The following is a 24,095-nucleotide window of genomic DNA, read 5'->3' as shown; positions in this document are numbered from 1 at the left end:
TATGATTGTTTGGATTTTAAGATATGTATCTGGAAGTTTTTCAGTTAAAATATTTTACAAAATGTAGTAAAAATTGTGTTCTATTATTATCACGTAGAATATCTATTTCTTTGATTAATAAAAGTATAATCATCTTTTTTAATACTTGTAATACTTTGACGGTTTCATTTTTATGAATAGGACGAACAATGGACTTCACGTTTGATCTGTCCCAAACACCAGTGATCGGTCGACGTTGGTTGATACGTCAAGGTACTGAAGAAAAATCCATCGGTTCTCCACGTTGCTCGTTATCTCTATCGCCGGCTGATAACAGCGCTATTGCCGGATGGAAGAGGCCATGGATGTCGCAGGTACAGTTATTAAAAATATCGAACAAGAATTCATTACGATTGTAATTAGATAATAGAAAATAGAGATTTGATCAGAAATTGACAAAATTTGTATGCGGAAAGTTTGATGTAATATAAATTATGCATTTAGGATGTATAATTGATTTTTTTTTTCAACAGGGCCGCGTCAGGGAGTGCTTGGTCAATCTGTTGACGACATGTGGACAAAGAGTTGGTTTACCAAAGAGCCCATCGGTACGTTTTTATTCGCGACACATTTTTCAATTATTAATTCGATTAGTGTCCTATTCTGTGGTCTATCCTATGCGAATAAAATACAATTTTATAATACACATATGTACATTTACATGCAATTTTACGCTGTTTTATTTCAAATTGTGTTTTAAAATGTTTATATTTTGTAAATTTCATAGAGATAAATTTACATAAATATAGGTGTTTTAAAGTGTAATTTAAAATAAAACATAATGTAATTGTATAATGTATACATATGTGTATGTACATGTATATATCATTAGTAATCATTGGTCATATCAGAACATGCTATAGCATGCTTTACAGTGGAAGGCGGGTACGTTTCTTTTTTTTTCGAGCATTCTCGATTTATTACAAGTTCAGAAAATGAAGTCTAATCGACTTATGTTCATCTGACATGTTTGGGGCTCTGGAGTCACCGCCTGAAGTGTTGATATATAATTAAGAAACACCCTGTACAATCTTACAAAAAAAAACGACTGACTCTCATTATGTACCCCTTTCTAGGATGAGCACATTAGTTCAATGACATTGTATAGCAAGGTAAAGGGTTACTTATAAATGCAGTCTGCACACTCGCTGTAATTCGTACAAGTACTCGTACTCGTAATTAAATGCAATGTCCTTTGAGTCGTATTTCCACGCTTCAGTCAGCTTCATAAAAATCAGCTTTCACTCGCACATTGTTACAGGAGTAATAAAATGTTTGTACTTTATAAGATTTTATAAAGTGGTAGTAGTACAATTTTACAGCACAGTCATCTGGACTCTATTTATTATTTTTTCACGCTTTGTCGTGTATCTGTATGATATAAGAAATTACATATCTGTTTAAATATATAAGAATAGAAAATATTTTTGCATATTCTTAACAATTGCTGGCCAGATTCTATAATCTGACGATGTATTATCAGTTGTTGTGATATAAACAGTGTATCATTGTTCGTTATTAATATATGTATAATTATATGCAGGCGACTCCCTTATGCTATCGCATTAGTTCAATTAGTACCAATTTTTCAAAAACTTGATAGATGAGTATAGAGCATCTCATGTTACTATTTTTTACCTTTCAACGTTAAATACAAATTTGACATTATTTTTTTACAGTTAAAATTTAATCTTGATGTAATTACAATTGTTTATTAGAATTTGAAGGAGAAATTGCGATAGCTCCAGAGCACTCTGTATATATGACTAATCGTATTGTATAACACATATATGCACAATTATTGAATATCTTGAGCAAACTCACGTAGTCAGTCGGAATTGAGACATATTGAAGGCAATTACCAATCGAGGGATTTAATTAACAAGAAGCAGCGAGATATAAGTGGAATCTTTAATATGAATATTATCAAGTATCCTAATATTTCTTCTCTATCCAAAAAAAAATACGACATGTAGCTATTGACTTCATATTCATGAAATTGTCACTTATGTATTTGCTTCCAATTCCTCCAATTTCTTTTTTCTTTACACATATATTTTTTACATTTTTCTTAATCGCTTCTTTTTTAATTCAGGTCATATTCAGTCAAAGTTCGGACTTGATGGAAAGGCAATCATCCATGGCTTCTTCAACGGAGGAGGTTTCTGGTGCGAATAATGATTTGAGTGGAGGATCCAGACGAGACGACGAGCAGTTTGGCGTGTTTAAGGACTTCGATTTCCTTGAATATGAAAGCGAAAGCGTTGAGGTAAATCTACGATGCTTTACGTCTTCTGAATGGAGAATATTAATTCAAATTCCGTCCCATTAAACTTTACAGGGCGAGAGTACGGACAACTTTAACTGGGGAGTCCGACGTCGTCCTCTTAGCGAGGGAGAGGAACGAGAACCTAGCTTGCGACAGTTCGAGGAAAGTCTAAGCGAAAAGACGCCGTCATCCAGCAAACACACAACGCGGGTAAATATATGCAGCAAATTAAAAATTACAATAGTTTTATTATATATAATTTATGTTTTTATACATTTTTTAAATATATTATATATTTTTTTACCTTTTTCAATTATTCATATTAATAAAATTTTGATGTACGTAGCGCGGTGTTTACAATAATTTTATTATATATATATATATATAATTTATGTGTATATATATATATTTATATATTTTTAAAAATTTTAAAAATATATTTATATATTTTTTTACCTTTTTCAATTATTTATATTAATAAAATGATTAATTAAATAATTATTATTCATATTAATTTTTGATGTACGTAGCGCGGTGTCACCGAAGAATCATCGGACGACGAGGCAGGATCGGAATCACCCTTGGACGAGGTACCAGGAGGATCCGGAACAGGACAGGAGGCAAACAGCATTCCGGGAATGTTCCCGCCGTCTTCTCTCTCGTTGATACCCAGTCGCACGCGTCACGACTCATCTACAAGGTCTGCCACGTTACGAGTTTCTGTATGAAGACCTTGCGAAAACGCGCATATTAATCGTTTCACTCTCTTCACCTACTAGTGGCTCAAGCGCGGGAGATCTCGGAGACGTGACACCCTGCAACGCGTCACCAAACCTGTCCGCGTTGATGCCCTTCCGACAGGTCGTGCGGGACGACGCCGAAGAGATCTGGAGGCAGCAAATTCAGAGTCTCATCACTCAAGCTCCGTACAACACTTTGAGCTTCTTCCAATTGCTGAGCAAGATCTTGAGGGTAAATATTGTCCCCCAAAAATGTAATAATTTAATTTATTAAAAAACTAATACTGCTAAATTTAAAAAAAAGATCAGTAAATTATTTTTTTCAAGGAAAGTTATTAGACCATTGTTGTGTTTCGTAGGATGTGAGCAGTAAATCCGTCGGACTTACGCGCGAGGCAAGTGCTCTGCTTCGTAACGGCAGCTCGGCTTCAGCTCACTTGGGTTGCCATTTATCTGGTCACGCCGAGCTACTTAGTTCAAAAGCCGAGCCGCCTCTGGTGTGGTTCTCGGTGACGATATTCGCGAATCAGCGGCTAAACGAGACGCTACGCTTTGGAATGCTGGAGGTTCAGGAGCATCTGGAGACATTTCTGGATAGGAAGGATCATGCTACGGAAGTGAGTTTCGTTAAGACGCTCGACAACTGATTAAGACAGACAATCATGGTATTCGTTTCCTTTTCAGTGCTTGGAGGCAGCTAAAGCAACCGCTAAGCTTCAGGCGTTAGGCGGCAGTCACACGACGGAAGCGGGCGTCGAAGAGATGCTGTTAGATCTCGGTAGAGCGCTCTACAAGCTACACTTTCAACTGCTTCTGCTGATCGAGGCGTCGAACAAAATGCTCGGGGCACTAATGAATGCCGCGAGAAACGTACAGATTCCTCTGCAAGACCTATCGGTCGAGATCGCCAATATGAAGGTGGCGTTGAGCAGAGCGCTCGAAGAGAGCACCGAGAGCGAACGGGGGACACCCACACCGACACCAAGTCCCAGTCCTCTGCCGGGCTCCGGAGCCGTGGAAGAGGTCGCCAGAGTCGCCGAACTGCTGAGAAACGCACGGTGGTGTCCGGCGCTCGAAGCCGTGAGACTGCACAGGGCACAATGGCCCGGAGATCCTTTTCACGATGACGACGACGTAACGACTGCCGTTAATATGTACTGCAAATACATAGGTCAAGATAGATCGGGTGAGTTCAAACAGACTGTATTAAATATTGAATAATATTTTAATACAGTTGTATACTTATATATTCATGCTGCGTACATGAAATATATGTTGATTTATGTTTTGCATATCAATATGTTGTAGATATATTCGTAGTGACGAGGAAGGACGACGAGATGTCAGAAATATTTGGCAGACTGATGGAAAGTCTGTTCGAGGTGCTGGCGGCCGTGACAGGCTTGGAAGCGTCCACGAAGACCGCGCGCAATCAACATGACTCCAATCACTCAAAAAACGAATGTTAATATAAGCTTTAATCACGTAATATTACGAATCTACGTTCTCGTATATAGATTTAAGGCGACGTATACATACATATTTAATTGTTATACGTACATACGTAGATGTCTTGTATACGATGGTAGGTAAATGTATATATATACCTATATCACGAAAAAAGTTCTTAGACCGTCGTTGTTTTTTTTTTAATGCGAAGAAAGTAACGTAACGAATCGCTATCGATTGTAAATTTGGCAAAATAAATCATCAAAATCTCGAGGATGACATTTTGAAATTCGCACACAATCTTTACAGGATATCTAATCAGGATGATTATGCAAAAGACGCGGTCAGTGTATAACACACGGTTTGAGGAAGAGCAACAGGTTTCTGAATCTTGTCAAGATGTGACGCGTTTCGTGAGAAGATTCATCGATTCTGCGATTACCGCCGCGATAAAGATTGTCGCTGTCATGGTTCGTTAAGCGTTTTATCTGTCAATAATCGTACATTTTTATATGTATTATTGAAACAATATTCCATATATATATATATATGGGATATTGTTTCAATAATTGTTTTATATATATATATATATATATGTTTTATATATATATATATAAATATATAAAACATATATTTTATATATATATATATAACAATTGTCTGTATCGCTCTAAATAATTATTTCTATCGATCGCTCTTAAATGTTAGGATAGTCAGTCCTCGCTCAGTTGCACAGACTGGCCTACGTGCGGAGATATGAATGTGCGAAACGGCTTGCGAAGTTTGAAGAAGGAGATGCTCAGATGGAATCAATTATCGGTACAATTGAGAAAGAGGTCGATCGCGACCAAGGGAAGGGGAAACGAAATAACGCGTTTTGTCAATCTTCCGCAGGCTCTGAGAAGCTGGATGTTTCACGTAAAGTTTATCGGTCTTAACAGAGAAGGGACCGCCGAATTCTACATGTATCAGGTTCTATGGAGCATACCCACACCGGCATATCCGGAGCCATATGTGACTGTCAGCGTGTACTTCTGCATCGTGGCGAGTCGCGTGCAGCCGCCGCACTTTCCAGTCGACGTTAGTTTGTTATGTATATTTTCAGCTCTTTCCCCTTGCTTTTTCTGACTCTCTCTTTCTCTCTCTTTCTCTTTCTCCCTCTCTCTTGCGTGCATGTCGATTACATGTCGGCGAGAACGAGCAGATCTGGGTAATATCAGGAATCACTTTTAGCATGTTTTATCATAGTTTGAATGTGATACAACATAAATATTTGAAAACTATAGAAATATATCCTTCTATATACATATAACATTACATTTACGAGAAAATTTGTATCTGAAGTAATAGAATACTAGCTGGATTTTTTATACATAAATAGCCACGTGTTAAATTAAAAACTTACATTAAACACGCTTCCATAAACATAACTTTTTAGGTCACGTATGTATTCGAGGGACATCAGTTTGTGCATCGGTTGAGCGTAGTTTTTAAACCGAAGTGGCTTTACGACATTCTCGACATGAAAACCATGCTGTTCAAAACTTTCACATTTTAAGGTATCGATCTTTCTTAATTCTAAAAAAAAATGTTCTTCAAAAAAAAGTTGTATTTTTTTCTCTCTTAAAATTGTACAATTGTAAAATAATTTTTTTCGATAATGACTTAATAATAAGAATTAATATGCGAAAATGTGATACACTTCAAACATATCCTGTGTAAACGCAAGCACGCGTCGCACCGTGAAACGGCTGCAGCTTTTCAGGGCAGATTTTTAAGCGCCTGTGCACCGTGCAGAATGTCGTAAAAGTAAGAGTGTCGGATTTCCGCGAATCGGGCACGCGCCGGCGTGCAATCTGGTCCAGCACCGGACGCCGTTTCATTCCACTCGGTTAAACAATACGAGCAGGTGATACCCCGCTTCGTAAGAGAGTACGTACCGCGCGCTGCCGTATTGCCATTCCCAATCGCACATTTACGACCTTTGCATTAAATCATTAACGCCAATCATTACAGTATTGACAGCATTTCCTTGTCTACAGCTGTAGAAACGAAAGAGTGAATGTAAAGTTAGAAAATTCACTTAATCGATTTAATGGCAAAATTTTTAAATAAAAATTTTAATAACTGCATTAAAATAAATATTCTTGTTTTTTTTTTGTTACATGTGCCATTTAGTAAATGTATAAAGAACGTATTGATATCTATCATAGTTCAATGTTAGCAGCCCGAAGGCATTGGTTTATAAATGAAAATATCAACTTTTATGAAGAAGGGAAGAGGATTTTCATGCGTACATTTTTTCAAGAAATTTTTTTATGTAAAATTTCAAATTTCTTATAGAATAAGAGGATTTTTATGCGTACATTTTCTCAAGGAATTTTTGATGTAAAATTTCAAATTTCTTATATAATTATTCTATAAGAAATTTGAAATTTTACATCAAAAATTCCTTGAGAAAATGTACGCATGAAAATCCTCTTCTCTTCTTCATACAAGTTGATATTTTCATTTATAAACCAATGCCTTCGGGCTGCTTGCTAACATTGAACTATGATAGATATCAATACGTTCTTTATACATTTACTAAATGGCACATGTAACAAAAAGAAACAAGAATATTTATTTTAATGCAGTTATTAAAATTTTTATTTAAAAATTTTGTACTGCCATTAAATCGATTAAATGAATTTTCTAACTTTACATTCACTCTTTCGTTTAGATATCAATACGTGGTTGGTGGTTTCATTCATTCTCTCTCCCACGGAGTTGGTGCACGTAGCCGACCACAAAAAGAATCTATTTACAATCCCGCGGAGGACACCGAGGAGGTGTGAACTCCGCGTTGGTCCCTGGGCCCGATCCTAATCTCTTTTACGCATTCTCTTTGGATAATCAGACCGACGAATGAATGAAACAATTAGAAAACCTAAGAGGGCCCCTCGCTTGTGCACATGCGGGGCCGAACGACGCCGGGAGGTCTCTCGATGCCTCAGCAGGAGCCAGAAGAGATAATAGGCCACGTGTTGGGTAAGTCGAAACCTAGATACGTGATTGCGTTTTTAACAATATCGATTTAATTTTTCTTTCTATAGCTAGATATTAAAAAAAAACTTAAAGATTTTGGCATTTCACTTTCGATTTTTTGATCTTGAAAGTTTTGGGTATGTGTGTGTGTGTGTTAGTGTTATAATTAGATTTAAACTTTTAATTAACGTCTGTAATATACATATGTGCATACGTATCATGAAAGACTAATCACGCAATTAGTGCTGGAGCCGTGACTGACACGATTCTTTTTCTTCCGTCGAGGATCCGTTCTCCAAGCGGGCGAAAGACCGATCGCTCGTTCACAAACAATCAATCCGAGTTATGTGGGTCAGAGCGCGCGAGATCGGTTTACGACCGCCAACCGCGGTGGCAACAACCACCGCCTATTTATACGGCGCTGGGCTTTTTGTCAGTCGCGGGGTGGTTCCTGTCCTAAACATCACATCCGCCGAAATGCGTGCCTCCTACACGCTGACCGAGAAACGGAGGCTCGCGAGGGACGGCCGCGTAAGGCGGCGGAGACGAGGCGCGAGGGAAGCCACGACAGGAACCACCGCCTCGCCTTTCTTCAGCGGCTTCAAACATCCGCTGCACCAGCCGCCACCAGATCTCTCGGTTTTACCCCCTGCCGCCTTGGTTCGCGCCTCAAAGGAATAACGCTCGTACACGCGTTCATTTCCCCTTTCCACGTCGGTAGCGAAAGGATGTGTCTTGGATGTGCCCGCTCTACCCGCGGTTTTCTCTGACACTTTTCAAAGTCTCCGCTTCGTTTCCGGTTCTTCTCGTGTTCTACTCTGTGAGTTGCACAGTCGGAAATTCAATTAAAATACATATATAAGTACAATAAAATTAAAAATATATAGAATATGTACAATTACTTACTATATATGTATACTTGTACGTTTTATTATTTTAACTTATAAAAAAACAGGAAACGACAAAATTCAACACCTATAGCGCAATTTCTTTACGATATATATGTAACATGAAGACTCTCTTGATCGATTGTGACCGCGTGTTCCGAAGGAAGAGGGATCGCGAGATGCATCTGGACCAAGACGATCGGACACGTCGGCCTTCTCCGAGACGAGAGAAGCGAGAAGGGGGATGACCGGTGGACGCCGCGCGCGACACACGCATTGTATACCGGACCCACGTGCGCGCGCGAGAGGCAGCGGCTCGTCGAATCACCAGCTGCCGATTCGCCGAGTCGACTCCTGGAAGCACGGGAGTCGATCTAAAATTAGCGGCCCCGGCATGGCACCCCCGCCTAGCCCTTACATGGCCACGTCACGGGCATACACTCGGCTACTTCGGAAGAGAGAGAGAGAGAGAGAGAGAGAGAGAGGAGAAAAAGGGAAACAATAATAATCGCAGCCTGCCCGGCACGAGTTGATCACGCGCGAGATCTAGCAGCTGGAACTCGTCGACGTACGTACGGCGCAATCGAACTTTACTCCAGGAACGATCGACGGAAGCTTACATTAACGAAATTGAAAAAAAAACTATTTGCATTACGGAGTAATGGTAACTAAAAAGAATGAAAACTGTTTCTTACAGGGAGAATAGATCTCTGATTTTTTTGTACTGCTCTTTAGCTCGCTCGCATTGTGCTTGACATGATCAAATATAACTATCTGATATTGATTTTTAATTAACTTAAGTATGGCAAATCAAATGAGGAGTTGCATATATAGATACATTTAGAATATTTGAAATAATTTCTTTCGTTATATTTTACACATACACATTTGCACATGTGTATATAATTTTGAGCTATTCTCATGATTTTTCCCTAATAAAACTTAGTATAAAGCACTAGAATCTTTTTTTTTATCACTGTACGAGACAGGAAGTGCCGCACGGGTTAGCAATGAACCACATGGCTCCCGGATGAATGAACGGCGTAATGAACGAAGTCATGCCATATCCAAGACAGCATGTTAATATGCTAAAAAAGTTTTCAATGAAGTACTTCGATTAATATCGAGCACAAGAGATAATATTATTTTACTTTCATTCCTTCCTTGATTGAAGAGACAAGTCTTTAAAAAATCATAATTGTCCGTTTTTAAATATTCGATTTTTTAAAATAATTTAAGTCTTCATTATCTCGTATTATCAATAAATTATCAATAAATTAACATTGAGCGTTAAGATAAATAATTATTCATGCACAGAGATATTTATGTTTGAATGTGTATGGGTATATGTGAAGATTGCAACAAATGTAATGTGCTCAAATCCGGGCTTCATTTGAACCAGTCGGGCAATATCCGGATGATATCTGAAAGGTTCAAAGAGAGTCTCTATAGCGTGGCGGTTCGATTAATCGCGTTTCGCGGATCTTCATTCTAGCTCATTGTACCGGGTACATCTTGGTAGGTCGCCTAACATCAAAATGAGAGATCCTTTGCGGACTCCTCGTAGGAGGAACGAACCCCGTTCCGCGGTACATCTGCGTCGAGCGGATGCAGACTGCATTTTATGGCCGCCCAATGCACAACCGATTCTTATTCGTGCACCCGCACTCACACCCTCCATCGTTCTCCGCTGAGCACGCGGTACAACGACTTCTATAATTAGATTCCCTTCCTCCTTTTGGGCTTAGACACCTTCGCGGCCGCGAGTGATCTCTTGACCTGCGAGAGAGAAAATTAAAATGGAAATTAGAAAAGAGCAATGAAATATCTCGATCTTAAAATCGACGATATTAATATACATGATTCCTCAGCTAAAGAAGTCAGTAAATTTCAATCAAGCTTACTTTTTTCCAACTAAATTAAAAAATTAATAATCTTCTTGTCTCTCAATTTTTTGTATTGAAAATTTGATTGCCACTTTATACTCGTAGATTAATCGACGATCCACAGGTTTGGACGTAATGTTACGGCGGCTTGAACGAGCCACGCGCTTCGCGTGTCATAGGTTTCACTTCGGCTATTTCGAACAGGTTGCGTTCGTATCTATTTTTCGATCATTGGCATCGGTCGGATCCACGGATTCTTGCGCTGCCGACGACAGGTAGACACGGACATAACGGCGATAGTTAAATCGAGTCGCGATACATAAGCGCGACCCACCATGCCAAGCCGCTCGCTATCATCGTCGTCGCCTATAGATACCGTTTAATCGTTGGTAATCAGCCAAAAAACTCGCTTCTCTCTAAACTTGTTGCAGCCGTGCGAAATCGCGGTATTTCAACTCGGGACTGAAGTGCCAGTCTGCATATCTTTCAGTTAATTAGATTTTTTTTAATAACGCTCTACGAGGCGCGATCGTTCTATTTGCTATTTCTATTAAGGGCTAGCCACACCTGCGCGAGATGTCTTCAATTACGATGTCAGAGGCATAAAATTAGGCGAATGTCGCTTGCAACTTTATATAAGACTTACGCGCACATAACTTACACATAAATGTATAACTAACTACATGTGCATATAACTGTCATTTTTATCAAATTTGACATAGCGTATAAAAGTCAAAGAAAATTCCACTATAAATTCTTGAATTATTTCCAGAATAAATACTTTTTTTAACTTGGATTTTTGTTTTATGATACAAATGTGTTTTTTTTTTAAATGTTTTACCCTCGTCTGTCGTTTAATTAATTTTGCCTAATTTCTGCCCTTTATTTTTTAGCAGATGGGATCTGATCTACAATTGTGAGGCAAACGCATCCGGAAACCGACAATCATCACAAGAGCTGCGTTTCCTGTCATGCTGTGCTTTCGTCAATGGGTGAGAGATAAATCGGTGGAGTGGTGATTCCGAAATTAGTATTTCTAGATCGTAGTAAAGGAAAATCCTTGTGCAACACCAATACTTCTTACAGGAGCTTGCCAATAACGTCAGACTGAACGATAAAAATTACAATCGGTTAATTTAAATAGCGCATTATATCGAAATAATTCTGTATATAATTATCTAATTGACGATTAAGAAACTTAACGTTCAAAGAATTCAAAGAACTCAATAACTCGTAAATCTTGAATGACTGAAATTTTGAAATTGATAATTCAATATTTTTTTTTTAGAAAACTTCGAAGATTGTAAACATTGTGTCGCATGTTGATTTAAAACAAAACGTAAAAGATTTACCGCGTGACAAGTAGTTTATATACTTCTTCCGAATCTCTCCATTGAAAAAAAATCTATCGATTCTTATATATTATGGCGCCTTGGCAACTCGAATCCGTCCCTGATCTGCATGCAAATACGAGCTAAACTTAGAGATGTCCGATTTCCCTCGTTACGACAGATCGCATTTTCGTCTTCATCGACCTTAATCATTCATTTGCTAGCTTCGATCGCTAAGCATGTCGTAATGCCTAGATACATCCCTACAATCTCAATCAAACATTATTCAAATAAGTATATCTAGAAAAATGTATGGCCACGTTCTGCAAGTCGAAGTTAATTAATATCAATTTCGATTCAAATAAATCGATTTCAAATTTATGAGATCGGATTTACGCTGCTTCCAACATAAATTATTTGTGTAGACTTGTCTTGCACAACGTCATACATTATAAGACTATTAATGTATGTTGTCTAATTCACAGATCATCCATAGACACCCGGAAACGGTGGCAAAATACAAATCCGATACCTTCGGGCCCGAAAGTGCTAAGATAACACGGCTTAACGGGCGCATCGAGTCGCGGCTGGATTCTTCAATGGGCCACTAGAAAGAAGAGTTTCTGAATGGGCACGCACACGCACGCATCCGAAACGCGCACGTACGTACAGTATGCGATATTCCCGTGGATCTTATAGCGGCGGAGATATCAACGTACGAGATGCGCGTCCACCGGGTGTCTAATATTATACTTCTACACAAGGTACATAGTGACGCACGCGATGTTTGTACGAATTATTTCCGAAACTCTTTTGCGTCAAGGCACATTTCGAAATAATTATGTTCAAAACAACGTAATTAAGAGATGCAGAATCAATTTGCCGTAACGTTAATATGCGTATATACTTTTACACAATATTAATACACTTTGTCAAATTATTCTGATCAGTTGTGTGTTTCAAATTATATGCTAGTTCTGTTATTTGGGCATATCTCTTTCACTCAATCGTATTATTCGTACATTAATATCTAATGATTATCAAAAAACATTAATTTCCTTGTTTAGATCGTCAAATGATATAAAAGAGAGATGTAAAAGAGAGATTGCGATGGAATATAATTTTTTCTAAAATTCAATTTAAAAAAATACATGTATACGATTTTTACATAGTTTTAAGTTGTATGAAAAAAAAGTTTGATTAAATCGCCCCGGCAACGGGACTACCGATTGCTGCTGTCGATGTTTCGAGATGCCCATATGGGCATAGAGGCCATAGAGCCTCGGGATGATCGCGTGCATAGGTCGCATGCGTCTTGTAGACGCGCGCGTGTTAAAGGGAAGGCGGTGGAAAAGGGAATTCGAGCCCGGAGATGAGACGAAGAGAGAGAGAGAGAAAGAGATGGAGAGGGTGGGCGCGTGTCGGTCGCGTGCCTATTGCCACCGGTGACTCGGTTGTATATCCGCGACCCTCTTCGGGGTCCCTTTAACCGCCCTCCTCGCCGTTTTTCCAACGGCACGGGTCTGACAAGGAGATGTTCTCAGACAATGGCGTTTCCGCCGGCGATGAAGATCAATCGTCGACACATGTATCGAATAAAAATCACGGGGAGATTTAATAGACGATGAGAGCCCTTTTTTTTATCATCATGATAAACGACGAAGACGTCTGGTGTGAGATAGAGAAGAAATTGAATTTAAGCGATACGACAAAGTAAATTTATGATTGCCCTTTTCAATCAGAAACCGTCACGAAGATTTATGTTTCCTTATAGACATACCAATAATTTGTTAAGCTGACAACGATTATACTTTCTTGCTAATTTGTCACATGTATCGTTTGAGACCATGACCTTAGTCGTTTACCGTCTAGTTCACTTCCTTTTTCCTGCTACCACGCACCATAAAGACCGCCTGGGCAATAGCGATGAAAGAAAGAGAATAATGACGCTGGCATGCGAATGCACAGCCTTGACCAAGCAGCTTGAATCATTCCGCTCTTCTAATTCCGAAGAACGATATTTTGCAGAATGAAAGTGTCTCCTATGCAAGATTTGCTTAGCGGGTCGCATCCATTAGTTGCGTGAAAATCACGAGTTTCCGATAATGCAAGCGAGAACGGAAGTCATCAACATTCCCGACATTTCGGATGAGTAATTAGCTCTGTCATCACCGAGGCTGCTATGCATAAATCGTTGGTAAGTTCTTTTTCTTGACGGTATCTGGCTCACAATAATATTCGGCTATTAGAGCTACATCAAAATTTGCTTCCACAAAAATACTCAATTAAATTATTTAAATATTTTGATATCAAGACTTCTCCGTTTAAATTAGAAGAATCGCTTTTAAAGAACGAATCTTGTATGAATTAGATCCTTCTGATCGTCTATTGATCCACGCGGTCCCGGGACAAAGGAGGCTGCAGAAAGTGGAGTACCCGAGATTAATTGCGACCAGGTCAGACTGCGGCACACACTACGAGACGAGCCCGTCTTCGCAGGTGGCAACCAGGCATGCAAAACCGAAAGCGGAGGGAGCACGTGCTCGCATTTTGCGAGCCCGGGCCCCCTTTTTAGAAACGGCACGGCGCGGCGGTGGCGGTGATCAGCTGGCGGTGTGTTTCTCCCTTTTCTCTCCGATTTCTTCGCGAGACCGACGGAGAGGCGAGTCAGAAAAAAAACGCCAAAAAGAACGAAAATGAGCGTCGCCACCCCTTCCTCCGTTGCGCGCACCCGCATCCTGTGGCAGCTTTCGTAAAAACCGTCGGCCCCGTCGGTTTCCATTCAGAAGCACGAGTCACGGGGGCTCATTTACGAATTTCACGACGAAACCCTACACTGGCTGCGGAGAGCGAGGCGTCTGCGATCTCGATCGAAGCGTCAGGAACCGAGCTTGGAGATGAATAGATAAGTATAGACACGCATAAAAGGAGAGGGTGCGATCGTGTATTGAAAAAAAAAACATCTCGCCTTCGGGACTACATCAAAGTATTGTAATCTATATATCTTTGAAACACATACAAAAAGATAAAAGGATTTTATTTACCAATATAAATATAATATATAAATTCACAACAATCAATTTATAATTAATATCATTCTAATTCTTGGTACGATGCAAAAATAAGAGTGTGATAACTATACCAATTTGATATAAAATAAATAGATAAAGCAGTACGATTGTAAGTGACAAAAAAACTCATTATTTTCAACGTGATTAAATATATTACGTACAACTGCATTGTCAATTAGAGCGTAGAATTGTATTGAATAATATCAAATGACCATTTGGACAGCTTCCCTTTGAAGGGGAGCACTCCAGCAACACCGAGACGAAGGGCAAGTAGCTGAATTCGTACTGATGGCGGTGTAAGAATAGCAACACGATCGAAGGGGGGGATATGAAACAGGCGGCTGATCGCTGTCTCCGGAAGGAACTGTCTCCTTTTATCCTCGAGGACATTCCTCCGAACACGAGCCAACGTGTCTTACGATGCTCTCCCCTTAGGGGAGGCGCTTCCACGGACGTCTCCACCCAGCGTTAACCTCTTGCACCCAGAACTAAATTAAGAGTCGTTCCGGTCGACGTTTTTTTTTGTCACCGGCACTCGAACCTTTTTTTCCTCCCCAAACCCTGCTCAATCCATCGAAAGTATCAACCCGTTATATTTCTTCGCCATGTCTAAATATCTCAGATCTGTATTCTCAAGATATCTGTCTTGCTTTAATACTGAACCGTGTATAAATTACATTGTCAGTGCTTTATTCCTCAATTCCTTATTTAAGTAATTAAACTGACACTTTGTCTCTTGCAACGGTAAATAAGTTAAATATAAGAATGCGATACAGTTAATTAATTTTATTATTTTCGTTTTACGCTCACACGTAGAATTTCCCGCGATTATATTGAGTATTTTATTACAGTTTACTCATATTTACGTTCACGTTTTCAACGAACGTGTAATCTCTTCCTGTGTTCATCATGAAATTTGATCTTAAGGCAAAGTAGAATCGTCTATCTATCATCTATCTACCACGGTGTATTGTTCTCCCCTTTCACGTGCCTAAAAACAGCAACAATGCGGCGGAACATAATCGAGGCGCGCGTGCAACGCCTATTCCCGCATAATGATTCACGTACCGTGAATAGAGAATAGTCATTAAGCCGCGTCGTCCCGGTGTCATTGCACCCTAGATCCTAGAGGACGCATTGGGGAGCCGAAAGGAAAGCGCAGACGGAAAAGTTGGATGTAGGTACACGTAAACGGCTGAAAATCTTGGACGTCTTGGCGCCCGGCCAAGAGATCTCCGCGCGGCTCATCTTCGGCCTCGTCTTCATCCCTCATCCTCCGGTGGGCGCTCCTTCCGCGGAAGGCGGCCCACGGCGGACTTTTATTCCGCTTTCCCGCCGACGCGAGACGCACCGTTTCGCGGAAGCGCGTCCTCGTCATCGTATTGCTATTCTCGGAATCCCGGACAGTTTAACAGGTTCGTCCGATTACGAATCTCCTAGGCGCATGAGTGTTTAGCTGCGAAAATTCTTTCGGAGGATTGATTATTATTTCGTCGATGTCTGTGGTTTTGCTGTAAATGTTTGTGATTTGTGTCCACGGCGTAGAAACTTTTTTAGCAGCCATTTGGTAGCAACGCTCAGTTTTTGTTAATTTCATTATGCAACTCTATTTGGTGCAAAATTTATATCATAAATAAAATTGTGTAAGGCCTGTGTATTTATATATTATAGGAAAAACATTTTTTGTAACTTCAACAAGACTGAGAAATAATTTGTCACAAAATCGTATTGCAATTATATTTTATAAAAATTGCATCGTTCCAAAGGATTTTTGTTTAACTTCATTATGATGTGTAACAAAAAAATTATTACAATTATGATACATGCTACAATTTTTATTTTAATCCATTTATCTACAATACTAGAATGCGAATATATAATTAAAAGTTGAAGAGATCACTCGATTTCGCCTGCCGACATCGAGAGGCAAAAATCGGCGAGTGTCTCTGAGAAACGAAGGAGTTTGAGAAAAATTCGTCAAGGAACAAATCTCGTCGCGAGATTCTAGATTCCGATCTCCTCGGCTTACCTTGTCGCGCCTCGCGGACGGCCGTGGAATAGAAGAGAGGTGGTTTACCCGAAGACCACGACAGCTGCATCGAGCCAGCAGGGCCTCAAAATAGCACGACAACCCCATGCCGAGGCCGCCGCCGGAGGAGCGGCGAAGTCGAAGTCCTCTCTCTTTCTCTCTCTTTCTCTCTCTCTCCTCGCGCACGCTCGCCGCCTTCGGTACCATGCTCCGTCCGCTAGAAAGTCGCCCACCTACGAGCCTTTTAAATAGCGATCGCGTGCTTTTCCCTTTTTTCCGGCACGCGGAAAGTACTTGCTGCCGGCGTCGTGAGGAAAAGAGGGTGGCCGCGCGCGCGGGAGGCCGCTGATTTATAGGAGGAACCGTGCGCGTATCCGGATACTTTACGACACACGATACAGTCACGCGTTCTCGTCTTAAAAACGATCCCGCCGGCCCGTGGAATTACTCCTAATGACTCGGTATCCCCGCCATCGACGTAAAAAATATATCCGCCTCTACACTTATCCATCTTTTTTTCGGGCGAGAAATTACCTAAAATTGGAAACTCCCCTCGTACAAGCTTGTCCCGATTTAGTAAACTTGTATATATCAATGGTAAATTATTACCATCCACGTAGCCATTCTTAACAGTTACCGAAACTGTTTAGATCTCTCATCGACATTCCAGTACAATCCATCTTGATAAAATCGAGCCCTAAAAGCAGATCTCCTTTCTCCAAATTTTCTACGCATCGCCGAATATTTTTCCGCACTCTTTCGGCAGAATCGCACGTGACCGCGGTGGCGATTTATCCGTCAAGATCTTCTCCTCCGTTGTCGTCGCGTATTTCCTCCTCCTCCGCATCTGGGAGCGTTCCAAGAGCGCCGAAAATACGCGAAACGCGTTAGTGGGCGGACGGAATACCTTTGGGCACCTGTAGGATGCGCCGCCGGATAAAGCGCGTAAAGAAAGCCACGAGGTGCCTGGCATTATTAGTGCCGGTTACGTTAATGGATGATCTGCAGTCGAATTGCGTCAGTGGTTGTGAAGACGCTCTTGCTCTCGCTCGCTTACTTGCGCTCGCTCGCTCGTCGATGTGCTTGCAGGAACTCGTGACTTTATTTTTGGCCGTTTCGACGACGATACCGTCGACGATTTACGATACCGTCGCCGGGACACCTGTTCCGCAACTCCCATCTAGAGATTCCTTACGACTGTGCATTTTATCCGAAAGCTCGCAAATAATTATGCTTCACTCCAATGTAGACAGTCGATACGCTCATTTTTTTTTTCCTCAGAGAATTTCGAGTATTTTTTTTTTTATATAACATATGTAGAGAAATGACGCGGGAGAGAGTAAATATATCAAACGGCAGTATAGTACCGTCGAATGTGAATCATAAATTTTCACTGAATTTTAAAAGTCGCGAATTCTTGAAAAATGAGTGTACACTATAAACTTCGCATTTATAACTATTAATACCAATTTTAAATGGAGATAAACACATTTTTCACAAATTGAACTAATAATGTATGAAGAAAAGTTCATCTCTCTCGATTAAACTTTTTTACTAATAAAAGAAATTAAATAGCAAATTGAAAATAATCATTTATTTCTCAACTCGAATTAATCATATTTTTAAATATCCTTTTCTTCGAGTAAAAATGAATAAAATTTGTCCAATTATGCGAAATATTCAATATTTGGTACCGTTCAATAATTGCAAGTAAAAATAGTAATAAACTTTGTAAAGCGAGAAAGCATCATAAGAGAAGCGTCAATAGAAAGCAAATCCAGAAAATTCCACGTATTCTCTAATTTGATGAATACCTCGCATTTAGGATAAGCTTCAGAAAGATCGGAACCTGATTTATTTTTTTTTCTAATTCGCCTTAGGACACACGTTTCGCGCAAAGAGCAAGATACTATGCAGGCAGCGCGGCTTTTTGGTCGACGATTGAATGAATGCCACGCGAGTTAGTCAGCACCGCGATGCTAAATTCGGCGGACGCCTGGCGTCGCGCCAGAAGAACCACCCAGCGCACCAACCTGTGCTTCTACCCTGTAACCGCCGACGAAATGGCGCCGTTATCATATCTGCTCGCCATCGTTCTTCGTTTAAATAACGTCCAAACAGATCGACGAGCAGCGCTGATTTCATCAGACACTCTGGATGTGCGGTAGAAAATTCATGCTATTAAATAGTTGTTTTCCGTTCTTTACTCTTTGCAAAAAGATGTGATATCATCAAAAGTAGAAGATTAGATTGAAAATATTTTGAACTTTAGGAATTACAAACAGAAATAATGATGATCGAATAATGAAATTCATTTTAGATATCCACTCTGCAACAAATAGATACATCTCAATCAAAAATAAAAATTTCTACATTAAAACTAAAAACGCATTCCATTTTCTAAAACATCAATAAAAAGAGCTATTTAAGATTTTACTTAAGATAGTATTTAATGCATAATAAATCCTAGTGCTTTAACTATAAAATCTCATATAAATAAAACAAAATCATGTACATGATATTTTAAAATAACGATAATAAAATATAGAATAGATAATAATAGCTAATTATATGTTTTTTATTATCTTTTTCTCAATCTTATTACCATGGTATACCACATGGTAAATTATAAAAAGAATTATTACAAACCGTACCGCGTCATGTACACTCAGGCAATTAATTTCGCCAATTTGCATTTGATTCAATAATTGCTCCAATTGGCAGGGTCTCGTAATGGACGATAATGAGACGGACAACTTATCGAGAGGAGATAAGGGTAGTTAGCAACCACCCTGCGCGATCCGCGGGGACCGGTCGTGTACCACCCGCGGTCTTTCATCCGCTCCCTCCTCCGCACGCACTCGTCACGCGTGTCGCACATTGCCGACACACCAATAGGATCACCACATGCGCGGGAGGGAACCGGGCGGGCACGCTTCTCTTCTGAGGCGCGTGCAGCTGAAGAAGAAGAAGAAGAAGAAGAAGAACAAGACGACGACGACGACGAAAAGCGCCGCGGCGGTGGCGGCGGCGGCGACGGCAGCGGCAGCGGAGGAGACGGAGGGCGAGGGAGGTTGCGCTGCTATATGTAGCCCCGAATCTTAGCCGGGGCAACTATTGCGCCCGAAATTGCCGAAGCGAACGCAACCCCTGCGCCACTCGACGTACACGCTTTCAAAACGAATCGTAATCCTTCCTCCCGATATCGTGATACACCGGTTCTACCCCGTCTTCGCGTTGCCACCCCTTTATTACAGATAGTAGTCGGTGCAACAAGTGTGTTGGTTTGTGAGTCTTGAATTGATCAGCATGACTTGTGTGCTCTGAGAAGAAAAACCGAGGAGACGAGGAAGATGCCGCGGGCTTTCCTGATCACGCATCGCAGGTACAATGGTGTTGAAGAAGAGATCGCAGGATCTGAAAGAGGTATGCTGTTAATTTGGCATGTTGCAATTTAAAGAAAAAAAATTATGAAGCGTTAATTCAATTAATTATAACAAATCGGATATATTAGAGAAAATAAAGATACAAAAAATTTATTTAAGAAAAAATATTTTAGTGATCAAATTTTTGTTATAGTTTAATACCGTAACCTTTTAATTTTATTTAATAATTATCATAATTTTCAAAAGCTATTAACTAAGTAAAAAAATTTTGATAAAAAATATGCAATTTAAAAAGTTCTAGTTTATATATTTCTCGTAAATTGATTTTAAGTTTAAATTTAATGTTATCTTTAAAATATTTTTTAAAATAATTTTTAAGTGTGTTAAATTAATAATTTGAAGCTGATTTTTTGATGAGAGAATAATAATTACATTTGAATTTAATAATTTATTAATTTTAATTGATATATAATTTTCTTTTGCATTACGTACTCTCTCTCTCTCTCTCTCTCTCTCTCTCTCTCTTTCTCTCTCTCTCTATCTCTCTCTGTCTATTACTAATTAATCTTTCACATTTTTTAATAATTTTCACATAAAAAGAAAATTTCTTTACAATAATAAAACTTAAAATTCTAACGCTTGTAGTCTTAAAAAAAAATTGTATTTGTTATATACGTAACTTTGATATGATAATTCAACATAAAAACAATATATTGATGACATGATTATTGCAAGTTTAATCTAAAAATTCATATTTAACATATTAATAGCAGTGATAACATTGAAAATATCTTTTCTGCATCAGCAAAGTAAATTATTCCAGTAACTGAATCATCTATTAAAATCTCAAAATTCGATGTTTTTCACAGAAGAATAATAATCGCGATGCCAAAATCTCGATTCTTCACGCATCACGCACGTCACATCAAAGTCCTCTTCCTCCTCCCCTCCCCCTCTTCTTCCCTCGACTGAATTTAAGCTGGGGAAATCTGCTGGTCATTGCTTCGCGATCAAGGTGGTGTGTCGCGCGGATTTAAGAATAGGAGACACTAGATGCGTCACACCAGAATCCATCAAGATACATACCGCCGCGATGCCGTCAACCCCACCGCGGGCTTCCTTACGCGAACGCAATGCGTGTGTGTATGTACACGTACACGGTACTACGAAACGAAATACACGGAATAAACGCGTTGCGGTAGGGACGATGGGGGCGAGCGGGGGGTTGGTGGCGTAGCTACTCTATTTCCGTTCTCCTCGAAAACGGAGCAGCGAGCGGAGCCCTGCTCCCGAAGGTGTTTTACAAGTCGCGCCGACGTCGAATTTCCCTGCCCCACCAGTCGGGATTTATCAGAAGTGTTGCACTTGAAATCATCACTTGCGCGATATTCGCTGAAAGGCACAATCAAATGCAAAATAAAAACTTGCTTTTGCGGAAATGAATAATAAAATATGTATAGATAACACCATATAATATATTGCCAAACAACTACCGGTTATATTAAAAACTGTTAATCAAAATAGATTTTGCTACGTTCTTTTGCGAGTATCACCTCTTTTTTTTTGTTTTTATACAGGTTTCAGTCCCGAGAGGAGCGTGAGGCTGGCCGACTACAGCGGCGGTCAACCAACTTCCGATGGCGCCAGCGAGTGCGGCAGCGAGACGTCGTCCGAGTGTCCCGAGGAACTGTACAACCTGACGAAGCTGGCGGAGGTCAGCCTGGCAGCGGCGGCGGGCACCTTAATCCATCACAGCAATGTTATCTATCAGCGACCGGCGTCGCCCAGGATCGCGCAGTATCCCGCGGAGGCGAGCAGGACTCTCGGGCCTCGACCTACCGTTCAAGTGGTGGAAAGCCAAGACCAAGTCCTAGGCGAACGAACGAGGCTCTTCTTCGAGCGGATCGAGACCGAGAGAGACATCCTGGAGACTCGCTCCAAGGATAGCGCCGCCTTGAAGATTCACCTCTCGCCGCGGCATCCTTCTTCCTGCTCCTCGCAGGAGGAATCGTGTCACTCGAAAGTGCCGATCGTCGTCCCCGGTATCGGCGTCGATCCGGCGTCCGTGTCTTCGACCGCGTCGATTCAAGGTCGCAGGACGGCCGCCGTGGAGCCTAAACCGGAGGACAACGAGGATCACGAGTGTCCCGACTGCGGCAAGAAGTACTCGACCTCCTCGAATCTGGCCAGACACCGTCAGACGCACAGGTCGCTGGGCGATAAAAAGGCCAGGAGGTGCCCGCATTGCGACAAGGTCTACGTCAGCATGCCGGCGTTCAGCATGCACGTGAGGACCCACAATCAGGGATGTAAGTGCCACTATTGCGGCAAGTGCTTCTCCAGGCCGTGGCTGCTGCAGGGACATATACGCACGCATACAGGTAACGCTTCTTAACGCGATACCGCTTTATTTACCGCTTTTCTTGACAACTTTAATCATAAACAATTATATAATTTATCACAATTGTACGTGTAATCAGATATTTGGAAAAAATAAAGAATTAATCTTGCTATACCAAGTTCAACTCGATAAAACTTCAGAGTTCGACTCGCGAAGTTGCTGGTTTTTTTGTCGATGACCGATTGCGTTCTCTTACAATAATAGATATTACGTAAATAAACTAAGGCAAACTATTTTTGAAAGGAGTACGATAAGTTTAACGGGGTTTCAATGAAGACAAATTCAAATTAATCATTCACGCGATGTGTGATTTTGGCACGCTCAAACATGCGGTACTATTTTCAACTACAAATTACAGATGTGCAACTGTGAAATCAGTTGACACACAACAATATATTTATGTCCTTCAATGCGCTAAATGGTACATTAAAAATGATTAATTGAAATCTTCAGCCGAGAAAGAATAAATAACAAAATATGAAACATATTATTTCAATTTTTATTTTCTATCTTTAAATTTATTCTTAAACAATTGTTTTTTTTATTATTCTATATTTTATGTATATACCCTTAAAGAGCATTTAAATCTGTTTATCTATATCCTTTTCTTAAAATAAGCTCTTCAATTATTATTCAAGCATTTTTTATATACATTCTTTTAAATACTTACTTTTATTATTTATTACTTAAAAGAACGCGTTTTATTGACAAAACTAAATTGTACACACAGAAAACTCGATATTTTCATTATTTTTGTTTTTCCAGGCGAGAAACCTTTCAAGTGCACCATTTGCAACAAAGCCTTTGCCGACAAGTCGAATTTACGAGCTCATATACAAACACACTCGAACACCAAGCCCCACGTGTGCGGTCGTTGCGGCAAGGCTTTCGCCCTGAAATCGTACCTCTACAAACACGAGGAATCATCCTGCATGCGTGCTCATCACCGATCGTCCGCAGATAAGTCCGATCAGATCGAGCCGCAAAGGACACCGTCGTCGGTGAAACCGAGTGTTCCATTATCGTCGTCCTTGAACAGAACGCCGACGACGTCGTGCGTCACGGCGTCGCCCACCAGCGTCATAGTTCCTCGATTGGGGCACGAGCGTGACCAGAAAGACTCGTCGGCGTTCTCCGCGATCATCAGGCACACCAGGACGTCGGACGCGTCCACGGTGGCACCGTCGAAGCGACCCTGCCGAGAGAAGACACCCCCGGACGAGCCAGAGAGGCAGAGCCCCGATTTAGTGACCAAGGATCCGGAATACGTGTCCAGAATGGTCATCAGAACGTCGGTGATATCGCCCAATCCGGAGCACCTGCACCTCCGTTTCGAAAATGACGTTAAGAGTTCCTCGACTACGTTCGATTATCTCGACCCGACGAGGTCCTCGTCTTTCTCGAGACCCGCCACGATGACCTTGAATTTGGCCATCGCTTAAAGATCGGCCAATACTTAGCGATTAAGTCAATTAAGCAATAAAGAGAATTCAGATTTGGCATCGTACTTATTTTAGCACGAATTTTTACAGCAGGGAATTCTCTTGAGATTCAAAAAACTTGATTGAGTTGGAATTCCA

General features: G+C 40.5%; 3 protein-coding genes across 4 annotated transcripts in view; all 3 read left to right on the top strand.

The window, feature by feature from the left end:
* The window catches only part of LOC105457481 (protein furry), a 34,418-nt gene extending 29,648 nt beyond the window's left edge, over positions 1-4,770 (top strand). Inside the window, exons 38-46 of the mRNA XM_011702168.1 lie at positions 181-353; positions 513-587; positions 2,135-2,308; positions 2,381-2,518; positions 2,839-3,008; positions 3,088-3,280; positions 3,408-3,665; positions 3,733-4,234; positions 4,357-4,770. Coding sequence (XP_011700470.1) covers positions 181-353; positions 513-587; positions 2,135-2,308; positions 2,381-2,518; positions 2,839-3,008; positions 3,088-3,280; positions 3,408-3,665; positions 3,733-4,234; positions 4,357-4,517 — 1,844 coding nt within the window. The 3' untranslated portion in view covers positions 4,518-4,770. The remainder of the gene's footprint in view (positions 1-180; positions 354-512; positions 588-2,134; positions 2,309-2,380; positions 2,519-2,838; positions 3,009-3,087; positions 3,281-3,407; positions 3,666-3,732; positions 4,235-4,356) is intronic.
* Positions 4,771-4,796: 26 nt separating this feature from the next.
* LOC105457479 (A-kinase anchor protein 14-like) lies at positions 4,797-7,383 on the top strand. 2 transcript variants are annotated; one of them, XM_011702162.1, is made up of 5 exons: positions 4,797-4,967; positions 5,206-5,316; positions 5,392-5,577; positions 5,936-6,056; positions 7,220-7,383. In XM_011702162.1, the coding sequence occupies exons 1-4, from the start codon at positions 4,821-4,823 to the stop codon at positions 6,053-6,055; spliced, it is 564 nt and encodes a 187-aa protein (XP_011700464.1). In that variant the 5' UTR covers positions 4,797-4,820; the 3' UTR covers position 6,056; positions 7,220-7,383. The 2 variants fall into 2 exon arrangements, with proteins under 2 accessions (XP_011700464.1, XP_011700463.1); XM_011702161.1 differs by lacking the exon at positions 7,220-7,383 and having other exon boundaries at positions 5,936-6,102.
* Positions 7,384-20,081: 12,698 nt separating this feature from the next.
* Positions 20,082-23,965, top strand: LOC105457478 (transcriptional repressor scratch 1). The gene is made up of 3 exons (XM_011702160.1): positions 20,082-20,154; positions 21,692-22,495; positions 23,281-23,965. Exons 1-3 carry the CDS (start codon positions 20,082-20,084, stop codon positions 23,955-23,957), a joined length of 1,554 nt encoding a protein of 517 aa, XP_011700462.1. The 3' UTR covers positions 23,958-23,965.
* Positions 23,966-24,095: the final 130 nt, after the last annotated feature.

Source organism: Wasmannia auropunctata, unplaced genomic scaffold (genome assembly GCF_000956235.1).
Source record: "Wasmannia auropunctata unplaced genomic scaffold, wasmannia.A_1.0 LD335214.1, whole genome shotgun sequence".
Classification (NCBI taxonomy): Eukaryota; Metazoa; Arthropoda; class Insecta; order Hymenoptera; family Formicidae; genus Wasmannia; species Wasmannia auropunctata.
This window is presented reverse-complemented; position numbering and strand designations above follow the sequence as displayed.